We start from the raw sequence: 12,886 nt of genomic DNA on the forward strand, positions 1-12,886 counted from the left end.
GCTGTCAGCAGTCTTTGGTTTGGGTGTGGTATCTGATGTGGTAGAACATCTGCTGGCTGCTCTTCTACCAGCAGGAATGGTACCTCTCATAAAATGACAAATTACATGTCATTTACAAACATTCTTGATCCCTAATCCTTCCTAACCTCTAGGTAAACAGTGGTGTCTCCTAAGACGTATATAAAGTATCAACAGAACAAGTCAGGTAGGGCATGGAGGCTTTTGGGTACCCTATGTTTTTAAGATGGATGGTAATTTTGAGTTTTAATTAAGCATTGTGATTTCATTTTACACCATGATGTTGGTTCTTTTTAGAGAGGTAATATCAATTGCCTTTTCCCAAAATATCAGTACTCTAGAGTAATATTTCTTTGAGTGAGTATTTGGTCATTTAAATTTCAACCAAAATGGTGAGGATTCCAGTATTGTTCTCATATAATATGGGGACCAACTCGTGACATTTATTAAAATGTTTATCACACAGAAAATGGAAAGGTTTGCAGTACTTTGGGAGAGGGTATCTATGGCCATAAAAATGAAATTTCGCTGCCAATCACTTTTATGAAAGGTTAAAAAAAAAAGCTACAATTTAACAGATGCCAGATGGAAGGATTTCTGATTTAGACCTCACCTAATGCTTTATAGCTTATGGAATTAAAAAACAAAGTATTTTAAAGGACATTTCAGCCAAAATATGTAATATTCTTATATAGGTTAGGTGATCTTTTGAGCTTTGATATTAAAAAAACAAAACTACATTAAAACTCATAACTTGCTCTCTGAAGTGGTAGTGATAATTTTCTCACTTTAAAGAAAGAATTATTTGGAAACCATACTATTTTCTTTTATTCAGCTTTGTTTGAAATATACGATTATTTAAATAGAATGTAAAACTAATTAAAAAAAATTAAAGACAATTGGGATGAAAAGTACTTACTCCTTGAATAGAAATTGTTGTTTGTTTTAATTAAGACACTTGGCAAAAAACGGAGGGGGAGAGACTTTTGGCACCACTCAAAGATATCTTTGGCATTTGTACAAGGATGTTTCTCATCAAAGGGTGAGGCCTCCCTGAGGTCTTCTATTCTAGTGCCACAGAGGAGGCATTTGTGATGTCCTAGAGGTTAAAAATACAGAGAATGCATACCAATTAAAAGATAGATTGGATGAAAACAAGTTGCAACTGTACCTACAAGAAACTCTATATAGACAGGTTAGAAATAGAAGGATGTAAAAAGATACACCATGCAAACACTAACCAAACACTGACTAACTGTATAAGTATTAGAAAAGTAGACTTTAAAAAGGAATATTGCCAGGGATGAAGAGAGACATTACAAATGATAAAAGGTCACTTAACCTAAAAGCCATAGCCATCCTAATTGTGAGTGTACCTAACAACTGACCTTCAAAGCACCTAAAGCAAAAACTCATAAAGCTGAAGGAAGGAATAGACAAATTCAGTGTAATAGAGATTTCAATACTGCTCTCATAGTAAAATATAGAACAGATAAACAGAAACTTGGTAAGAGAAGAAGACCTGAACAGCACTATCATTCAACTTGACCTAGTGAATTTTTACGGAATGGTTCAGCCAATAACAGCAGAATACACATTCTTTTCATGTGTACATGAGGCAGTCATCAAGATAAACCATATTCTGGACCATAAAATAAACCTTAATAAGTTTAAAATAATTGATATCATACAAAGTCTATGTTCTCACCATAAAGAAACTAAACTAGAAATTGGTAACAGAAAGATATCTGGAAAATCCTCAAATATTTGGAAGCTAAGCAGTGTACTTCTAAATAAACCAGAGGTTAACAACAACAACAAAAAACCCCGCAGGATTAAGTTATTCCCTTTTGAAATGAAAGAAATGTTCAAGATTCATTCAATTTTGAATCGGACGAAAATAAATACAATATATGTAAATTTGTAGAATGCAGCTGAAGTAGTGCTTAGAGATAAATTTTTAGCATCAAATACTTATATTTGATAAGAAGAAAGGTCTCACATTAGTTGTTAAGTTTTTACTGTCAGAAACTAGAAAAAAAGAGCAAATTAAGCCAAATGCAATCAATGAAATAGAAATCAGAAAAGCAATGAAAAAAGGAATGAAATCAAAGGCTGATTCTTTGAAAAGATCAATAAAATTTATACATCTTTAGCCTGACTGACCAAGCATAATGGAGAAAAGACAGATACCAATATCAAGGATAAAAGAGAGGAGGTTGCTCTAGTCAATAAAAGGATAAGGGAATATTATGAAGAACTTTATGTCCATATATTTAACAATTTAGATGCAATGGATAAATTTCTTTTTTAAAAAATAAATTTATTTATTTGTTTGTTTTTGGCTTCGTTGTGTCTTCGTTGCTGCGCGTGGGCTTTCTCTAGTTGCGGCGAGCAGAGGCTACTCTTCATTGTGGTGTGCGGGCTTCTCATTGCGGTGGCTTCTCTTATGGCGGAGCACGAGCTCTAGGAGTGTGGTCTTCAGTAGTTGTGGCATGCGGGCTCAGTAGTTGTGGCTCGTGGACTCTAGAGCGCAGGCTCAGTAGTTGTGGTGCATGGGCTTAGTTGCTCCATGGCATGTGGGATCTTCCTGGACCAGGGATCAAACCCGTGTCCCCTGCATTGGCAGGCAGATTCTTAACCACTGTGCCACCAGGGAAGTCCAAGAAATTTCTTGAAAGATACAAATTACCAAAGCTCACTCAAGAAGAAGTACATAATTAGAATAGCCCTATGTTAATTGAAGAAATTGAATCCATAGTTTAAAAACTTTTATTAAAGAGAACTCCAGGTGCAGGTAGCTTCACTGGAGAATTCTGCCAAACATTTAAGGAATAAGTAATACCAAGTTTACACAAACTTTTTCTTAAAGTAGAGGAGGAGGAAGTACTCTCAACTCATGAGGTCAGCATTGCCTCAATGTCAACAACATTACAAGAAACAAAAACTATAGATTAATGTTCATCGTGAATATGGATGTAAAAATCCTCAACAAAAAGTTGTCATTCTCAGCTGAATTTTTTTCTATTAATACTTAATCCCTATTTGAACCCTCCTACACTGTTGGTGGGAATGTAAATTGGTGCAGTCACTATGGAGAACCGTATGGAGGTTCCTCAAAAAACTGAAAATAGAGTTGCCATATGATCCAGCAATCCCACTCCTGGGCATGTATCTGGACAAAACTATAATTCAAAAAGATACATGCACCCCTATGTTCATAGCAACACTGTTTGCAATAACCAATACATGGAAGCGACCTAAGTGTCCATCCACAGATGAATGGATAAAGAAGCTGTGGTACATATATACACTGAAATATTACTCAGCCCTAAAAAAGAGTGAAAAAATGCCATTTGAAGAATGCTTAATCTTTGTTTAAAAAATGATTATTTTGATTATAGCACCAAGTAGTAAAACCTTAGCAGTCAGAACACAACAAACCATAATTCTCATTCGCATGAACTGGAAGCCGTGACAAATCGCTGATAACTAAAGGAGACTCTAACTGGGATATTGTGAACCTATGTAAGACATATTTCTGCCTGTCGTCTGGTGGTGTATAAGCAAGAAAGTAATGCAAGCCTTATTACCTTATAAAGAAGTACCTGGAATTGACTCTCTCCTCTACCGATGCTCTTCCCGGATAAGCTAAATCTGCCCTTGTTCTTCAGGGTACATGTAACCCCATGCTTGCACCTGAGAGCTTTATTCTTATTAGAAGTGGTACTGGCTAAAACCAAAGTCTGTTCCTCTGGGATTTGAGAATTCTGAGACATTAGCTGTAGAAACTGGAGGAAGAAGTGATCTCCCCAGGGACCTGGGTTCCACTGCAGGGTGATGCAGTTCACTCTATTTATTACTCATGTCCTTTGAGGCCACGCATATACTTTAGAGGTCAGCTTGTGAGTCATCGGGCCTCAATTTTTAGGGTCTGTGATGAATTAGACGTTCAGTTTGGGGATGGTGGATTCCTTTGGAGTCTTCCCGGCTCCTTTTGTTCAGGAAGGTGACGGGTTCTCTCTTAATCGAAACTCTTCATAATTAACAAGTGACTGTGGACTGCATATTGGATTTACAGGTGGGAGATTCCATGGTGGGCAAACAACTAGGAGGCCTTGGGGACAGACACCACCCCCCAGACCCCAACCCCATAGCATCCTGCCTCTGCCCCTTAAGCTGTGTGTATAGGTTGTGAGTCTGGAGGAGGCTCGCCGCCTCAGGAGCGAGAGACCAGCGTGTCTGCAGCACAGAGAGGGAGGGGTGCCAGGGCTGTGTGACCAAGGCCTTGACAGGCCACTTAAAGGATTTTGGATTTCCTGCTCAGTGCAGCAGGCAGCCACTGAAGGGTTTAAATGGGGGCAGTGATGTCGTCAGGTGGTCATCTTCACCCAGTCTTTCTGGCCTTGGTCTGGAGGGTGGATGGGAAGAGGGGAAGCAGGCAGGATGTCCGTAGGGAGGCCTTCGAGGAAACTACTGCCATTCACATGCTGAGCCTCTCCGCTCTGTCATTTTAAGTGTCTCTCAGATGGAAGCCTGTTCACTTCTCGAGCCATAGTGCAAAGCGGGCGTGTCCTTCTCACAACCAGACTTCTGCTAAGTCATTTAGATCTGTGTGTTCCATCCCCTTCCACTCAAGTCCATGCCACTCACACAAGAGGAGAATGTGGCTCTGTCCATTACCCCATCCCCTAGTCCCCCCCCCCCACATAGGCTGTCATTGAAGCCCAGGGTTGCTGGCCATGCATGTGACATTGCTTTGAACTCTATTATTCTCAATATTTTAAATAATTTTGCATTCTACTCCATCATATCAGTGCTTGATTGAATGCAAAACCATTTTCCTCTAAATCTATTATTGTCCGTTCCCATTTTACGGATAAGGAATCCAAGGCCGAGAGAGATGAAATACTGTGCCCAAGGTCACATAGCCATGGGTGGTGACACCAGGTTTGAAATGCAGGCTGTCTGATTGCTTAGTCTATGCTGTAAGTTCACTCTTCACTACTGTACCCTCAGTGCCTGGCAGGTGCTCAGTAAATATGTGCTGGATGATTTACCTTGGGGCGGTCTGGCATGAAGTGTTAGGAACCCAACCCCAGGCACCTGAGCCACCTGGGTCAGGGCCAAGCTTGGGTTCTGGGAAGCTGAGTGGAATCCATGCTCCTGGGAGTATGCATACACCAGAAGAATGTGACGCTCCTTCAGGGCATTGCAGTGCCACCCCCCTGACCAGTGAGGAATTGTGCCATACTCATCTGCCTCTCCTGCTGCACTATGACCTCTGGAGGGTGGGTCCTGGATCAAGCTCCCCTCCTTATGCATGAGGCCTGGCCTAACTAGTACATGTTAAATGTGACCAATTGTAGAAGTTGGTCTGAGTGTCGAGCCCCAGGGTACTGACAGGGGCTCCTCCATCTGCCTTGCTCTGGGCCAGGACCCATCCTTGAACCCATCTCAGATGAGTGAGAGCCTGGGTGCAGGCAGAGCTAAGGCTGGGTTCCTGCTGGAAGGGCCGTCACCAAGGGAGCTGGTCAGTCCTTAGAGCCACTCTGCTGCTCTTGGATCATTGGATCACAGGGAAAAGGAGGCAACTTGAAGCTTTCTGAGCCCAACTGCAGAAAGCATGGTGGTGCAGGGGCTGTGAGGCAAGGAAGGAGGTTCTGTTTTGGCTGTGTTAACTTTCCAGATATAGTTGGCTACCAAGTATAGTAGTCTGTAAACAGCTGGAAATAGAGCTCTGGAGAGAGGGAGGTGAGGACTGAGGGTGCAGTTCAGGGCATCTTTCCCACAACTTAAAGTCTCTTCTTCCTGCGTCCTGCAACAGCTGGAGTGTCCTTTGCACCACTGGGGGTAAGGTCGATATCCTGCATGAAATGAATTTGTTTTACTCACCTTTCCAGTGGAAATTCATTAATTGTTCATATCCTCTCTGTTTTTGCCATCTGTCAAGTCAGTTTAATTAATCGTATATGTTATATTCTTTATTTCAGAAAAACTGTACAACTCCAGTGGACGAGATTTACGAAGGGCCCTTTTCTCCCTGAAGCAGATATTTCAGGTAAAAAAAAAAGAAAAAAGTACTCTCAGGTTCTGTTTTTGCATTGCTTGTGGAATTAGATGCAGACAAGTTTATACCTTTTACTGATTACAAAAAGTCTCTTTAGAGTACAATGTAAATTCTTTCAGAATATCAGTTGAGTATTTTTACCATACCAATTATTTCAAGCATAATAAGTAAAAAAAAAAGTTATCAAATCACAATATTTTTCCATATTTACTTCAGATTAAAAAAAAATTCCTACTATGGATGTAACTGAAGTCTTGTGTTCTGCTCAATACCAACCACTGTCTTCCTACCCCACCCCGGGTCCCCTCTCTACTGAATGTCACATACAGTGTTTATCATGCAAATGCACGTTTGCATACTAATGGTGAATATTCACCAATAATATGTGATATTCTTTTCTATGAACTGTACATGCATGTTATCATGCTGTGTGTATCATGCTGCGCCTTACTTAGTGAGAGCGGGATAGGTGTGGGCGTGACCAAGGTAACTCTGAGTGAGTAACCATTGTATGGAGGAAGCACAAGTTGCCCTGTTCATCTTCTGTTGGCAGACAGTTGGGTTCGTTTCCAGGGTTCTGCCGTTACAAACCGTGCTGTTAGGGACAAGCCCCCTTGTGCACGTGTGCAAGCATCTTTGTTGGGTTCTGTCTTATCCTTCTCTCTTAAACCTTCCCTCTGCTTCTCCCCTGGGCAAGTCACAAGCTTAGCGAAGAGGGCTAGGACAGGAGTGCAGGCAAACTCCAAGCTGTCACCCACAGGGAAGAGGGACAGAGAGTCAGGGGAGGAGGGTGAGACCGCTGTGCCAGGCGGGGCAGGGTCAGGAGAAGCAGGATGAGGCTTCATGGAGATGATGGAGCCTGCATTGAGCTTGTGTCTCTGTAGGTTCATCGTTCTTTCTGGCATGGTTTTAGACTCTAGGGTGCGGTCAATATCTCTTCAGTTCCCGTCTCCTTCACATACTTAAAGGATTTTCTGTCTGTGATAGTTTTAGCCGAGTGGCCGTCCCCTTCATGGGTGCCTTTCTGTCTGAGGGGGATTGGCAGAAAGGCAGGCCAACAATCCATCCCACCTGCACGTTCTTCTCTCATTTTCAAACTTGTTCAACCATGCACGCCCTCATCTTTTTCCCAGAGCAGAGCCCTTCTCAGTGACAGCGTTTCTGGAGATGAGTCCTCATTTCTCATCTTCCCACAGCTACAGGCATGACTCTCAGTCACCACTGCTGCCTCATGTCGCATGTCTCAGAAGTGCCTTGGGGTTTGGGGTTGGCCTTGATTCAGGCCGTTTCTTCTGGAAAATTGTAACAGCTGTCATGGGCACCACCTGCTGCTTGGTCCATCCTCTAGCTTCCCACCAGAGGGGCTGACCAAGTCCTTCTCATTGCTGGTTCTGTGTAGCCGTCTGAGTTACGTCTGAATCTCTCAGTATAACGTTGAGGCCCTTCTGGACCTGGCCTCTGCGGCCCACCTCCCTGTCCTTGGCTGCAGCTGTCTCCCCCGTGATTGTGTTCTGGGGACAAGTCTCTTCTGCACCTTTGCCCCTGGACCTATTGCTTCTATCTCAGGATGCGTTGTCGCCCCACATCCACTCCCCATGTCTCTGTTTCCCATCTGGTGTCTCCTCCTGCCAGGGAGATCCTCCAGATGAACCCTCACTGCGGTCAAGGGCTCTCCTCTATGAAGTTCTCTGGGCTCACCTCTGGAATGGAATCTAAGATACCGCAGGGCGCGTGTCTGAGTCCAGTCATCTGTGAACTCCCTGGATTCCGTCACTGGGTCTTTGGGGCCTCACGCAGTGGCCAATGCCACTGAAGCAATAGATGAACGAATTGGGCGAACGAACTACTCCTCTCACAGGTGTCTGTCTTCAGTCTTTCCTGGCTCTAATTGAGTAAATGCTTCTCTAATTACTTGCCCCAAAGCGTCACTTCCCACGTGTCCATCTGTGTCTCCCTGCTTCTTAGCTGAACAAAACAGAACTTCTTCACCCTCCGTTAACCTCCTCCTCTCGAACTCAGATCCCTGACTGCACTTGGGCTGGACTCTCACTGTGCCACCGGAGGACCACACTCCTGCCACCCCTCACACTAGCTCGTGCAGCCCCTCAGCCTGCCTGCTGCTTCCGTTGTTCAGCTTTGACTTCTTTTGAAACCTGTGTTCACCTCATTGAGTTGGTGGCAGAACCACACAGAGAAGAGCCATTCCAAGTGACTTTAAAACACTGCAGTTTGTGTACCCTGGGTAGGATATACTCTAAGAAGAAACAGAACCACACACATACGAAAATCAACTGTTTATAATAATCATATTGCTGGTGGTCGTATTGGTATTGCTCTTCTGATACGTGTGTGTGTGTGTGTGTGTTCTAATTTTGTCATTCTTAGAGTTCTTAAGGATTTGGATTCTTGGTGTGTGGAAGAAAGTTGATAGAAAGATAGAAGGTTTAGGTTAAAAAACTCTGGATTCCTGAATTTAATTGGAAGTATCAAAATGAACCCAGGGTGTTTATTATCTTAACAAACTTGCAACAAAGCATATTTCTAGCACTAAGTTTATTGAAGAGGAGTAGAAGCAATGACCAACCCATTAGCAAAATGCACCACTAGCACCGAGACTGTGGTCTTAAAATACAGAAAGGAACCAGAGCTCCCTGGGGAAATAGCTGACTCCAAGTCTAGCTTAGGAAATGGGTAAAATAAACCTGGAACATATTATTATGCAGATAGCAAGGAAGCTATCAAATACTACTAGGATTATTGCCAGAGGAACTCGGGAGCACATTGAAGGGTCTCTCCCTGGCTGGCTGAAGATGGACAATTAAGCATCAATAAGGATGATAATTACAGTGGATTAAAACACATCAGGTTAATCTGCATTGATGAGTGCATAATAATACTAAAGAATAACAGTGAATTGGTCACCAGTGGAAGGAAGATGGTGGTGAACCAGCACGTTATTTTGAAAAATGGGTAAAATTTTAGAATCAGACATTTATCTTACTTTTTCCTGAATGAACTTTAGGATAATCAAAAGTTTAGTTGAGGGGAAGTTTTGCTTTTAAAAATATTCTAGCTAGCAAGTAAGAAGGAGTGATATAATTAGAGTATCAATTAGAATGTCAGAATTTTGCAACCCTGAATGAATGAATGGATCTAGGTATCAAGCATCAGGATCTGCTGACATGATGGAAGTGAGATACAATCAGATATTACATGCCTTCTCATGGAAACTTGCACTGCCGTTGAGGATGTGGTCAAGCCAAAGAAATCAGCTCTGGATCTGATCCTGCCTTTCTGTGCAGTAACCAATTTACAAATGATCTAGGACAGAGGCACATGTTAAACCACACAGCAGGCATGTAATCAACAAAATCCAGAATGTAGACTACTCTGTAGGACAAATGATCTAGTTTCTTCAACACACAAATTTCAAGGGAAAAAAAGAGATGAATTAAAAGACATTTAAAAGTTATATCAGGGCTTCCCTGGTGGCGCAGTGGTTGAGAATCTGCCTGCCAATGCAGGGGACACGAGTTCGAGCCCTGGTCTGGGAAGATCCCACATGCCGCAGAGCAACTAGGCCCGTGAGCCACAACTACTGAGCCTGCGCGTCTGGAGCCTGTGCTCCGCAACAAGAGAGGCCACGATAGTGAGAGGCCCGCGCACCGCGATGAAGAGTGGCCCCTGCTTGCCGCAACTAGAGAAAGCCCTCGCACAGAAACGAAGACCCAACGCAGCCATAAAAATAAATAAATAAATAAATAAAAGTTATATCAGCTAATTGCCACATGTGGCTCCTATTTGGATCCTAGTACAAAATTTAAAACACTATTTTTGAGACAGTTGGAATTGGTCACCGACTGGACTTTTGATAATATTAAGAAAGTATTAATTTTTTATTATGAGTACATAATTTTAAAAAGACTTTCTGTCCTTTGAGGTACATATTGGAATATTTATGGATTAGATGATGTGATGTCTGGGATTTGCTTCAAATTAATATGGCAGCAGACAGGGTGGGGTGATAGATGGAACAGAATTGATATGAGTTGATTGGCACCTGGGGTTCACTAAATTGTTCTGTCTTCTTTTGTATATGTTTCAAGTTTTCCATGGTGACAAAGTTAAAAGATAAAATAAACACATGTCGGTCTTGTTTCACATCCCCTCACCATGCTTGTTCTGTAGTGTTGTCTCTCTGAATTCTCAGGGATGCTGTTTCTACCACTTATTCAGCAAACAAATATTCTTGAGCAGCCTTTGTTGGCATTATGTAGGCAAGGAAGAAGCCATTTGCTACCAAAAGTTTAATCTGTTTGGAAGACCACAGACCTGTGCACAAAGCAGCTCTAACACACAGGGGAGGGTTGCTTTGGGTATTGGGTGGATTCCACAGGCTGCAGTCTGTCTGGGGCTTAGATTACCTTCTCCCACACCCACCAGTCTGCACCTCCATCATATCTTATGTTTTCTGGATGTGGAGGTTCTTCTTGGAACTAGAGTGTAAGGGTGTAAAAACAGAACCATTGGTCATTTGGATTGAGTTGAATATTCGTTGACTAATAGGCATTTTAAAAAAATGATCACAGAGTCAGCTCTACCCACCACCAGAGCCTCCCATCAAGCCTCTTAGATAGCCTCAACCACCAGAGGGCAGACAACAGAAGCAAGAAAAACTATAATCCTGCAGCCTGTGGACCAAAAACCACAGTTACAGAAAGATAGAGAAGATGAAAAGGCAGAGGGCTATGTCCCAGATGAAGGAACAAGATAAAACCCCAGAAAAACAACTAAATGAAGTGGAGATAGGCAACCTTCCAGAAAAAGAATTCAGAATAATGATAGTGAAGATGATCCAGGACCTCGGAATAAGAATGGAGGCAAAGATTGAGAAGATGCAAGAAATGATTAACAAAGACCTAGAAGAATTAAAGAACAAACAAACAGAGATGACCAATACAATAACTGAAATGAAAACTACACTAGAAGGAATCAATAGCAGAATAACTGAGGCAGAAGAACGGATAAGTGACCTGGAAGACAGAATGATGGAATTCACTGCTGCAGAACAGAATAAAGAAAAAAGAATGAAAAGAAATGAAGACAGCCTAAGAGACCTCTGGGACAACATTAAACGCAACAACATTCGCATTATAGGGGTCCCAGAAGGAGAAGAGAGAGAGAAAGGACCAGAGAAAATATTTGAAGAGATTATAGTCGAAAACTTCCCTAACATGGGAAAGGAAATAGCCACCCAGGTCCAGGAAGCGCAGAGAGTCCCATACAGGATAAACCCAAGGAGAAACACGCCGAGACACATAGTAATCAAAGTGGCAAAAATTAAAGACAAAGAAAAATTATTGAAAGCAGCAAGGGAAAAACGACAAATAACATACAAGGGAACTCCCATAAGGTTAACAGCTGATTTCTCAGCAGAAACTCTGCAAGCCAGAAGGGAGTGGCAGGATATACTTAAAGTGATGAAAGGGAAGAACCTACAACCAAGATTACTCTACCCGGCAAGGATCTCATTTAGATTTGATGGAGAAATCAAAAGCTTTACAGACAAGCAAAAGCTAAGAGAATTCAGCACCACCAAACCAGCTCTACAACAAATGCTAAAGGAACTTCTCTAAGTGGGAAACACAAGAGAAGAAAAGGACCTACAAAAACAAACCCAAAACAATTAAGAAAATGGTCATAGGAACATACATATCGATTATTACCTTAAACGTGAATGGATTAAATGCCCCAACCAAAAGACATAGACTGGCTGAATGGATACAAAAACAAGACCCATATATATGCTGTCTACAAGAGACCCACTTTAGACCTAGGGACACATACAGACTGAAAGTGAGGGGATGGAAAAAGATATTCCATGCAAATGGAAATCAAAAGAAAGCTGGAGTAGCTATACTCATATCAGATAAAATAGACTTTAAAATAAAGAATGTTACAAGAGACAAGGAAGGACACTACATAATGATCCAGGGATCAATCCAAGAAGAAGATATAACAATTATAAATATATATGCACCCAACATAGGAGCACCTCAATACATAAGGCAACTGCTAACAGCTATAAAAGAGGAAATCGACAGTAACACAATAATAGTGGGGGACTTTAACACCTCACTTACACCAATGGACAGATCATCCAAAATGAAAATAAATAAGGAAACAGAAGCTTTAAATGACACAATAGACCAGATAGATTTAATTGATATATATCGGACATTCCATCCAAAAACAGCAGATTACACGTTCTTCTCAAGTGCGCACGGAACATTCTCCAAGATAGATCACATCTTGGGTCACAAATCAAGCCTCAGTAAATTTAAGAAAATTGAAATCATATCAAGCATCTTTTCTGACCACAATGCTATGAGATTAGAAATGAATTACAGGGAAAAAAACGTAAAAAGGACAAACACATGGAGGCTAAACAATACGTTACTAAATAACCAAGAGATCACTGAAGAAATCAAAGAGGAAATCAAAAAATACCTAGAGACAAATGACAATGAAAACACAACGACCCAAAACCTATGGGATGCAGCAAAAGCAGTTCTAAGAGGGAAGTTTATAGCTATACAAGCCTACCTAAAGAAACAAGAAAAAGCTCAAGTAAACAATCTAACCTTACACTTAAAGAAACTAGAGAAAGAAGAACAAACAAAACCCAAAGTTAGCAGAAGGAAAGAAATCATAAAGATCAGAGCAGAAATAAATGAAATAGAAACAAAGAAAACAATAGCAAAGATCAATAAAACTAAAAGTTGGTTCTTTGAGAAG

At 41.5% G+C, this 12,886-nt stretch overlaps 1 protein-coding gene across 8 annotated transcripts in view; it reads left to right on the top strand.

Annotated features, from left to right (window-relative positions):
* Positions 1–12,886, top strand: part of FHOD3 (formin homology 2 domain containing 3) — a 505,109-nt gene that overhangs the window by 207,772 nt on the left and 284,451 nt on the right. For all 8 annotated transcript variants that reach the window (XM_059895637.1, XM_059895638.1, XM_059895639.1 and 5 more), the window contains exon 4: positions 6,012–6,079. In XM_059895637.1, coding sequence (XP_059751620.1) covers positions 6,012–6,079 — 68 coding nt within the window. The remainder of the gene's footprint in view (positions 1–6,011; positions 6,080–12,886) is intronic.

Source organism: Balaenoptera ricei, chromosome 14 (genome assembly GCF_028023285.1).
Source record: "Balaenoptera ricei isolate mBalRic1 chromosome 14, mBalRic1.hap2, whole genome shotgun sequence".
NCBI classification, from domain to species: Eukaryota; Metazoa; Chordata; class Mammalia; order Artiodactyla; family Balaenopteridae; genus Balaenoptera; species Balaenoptera ricei.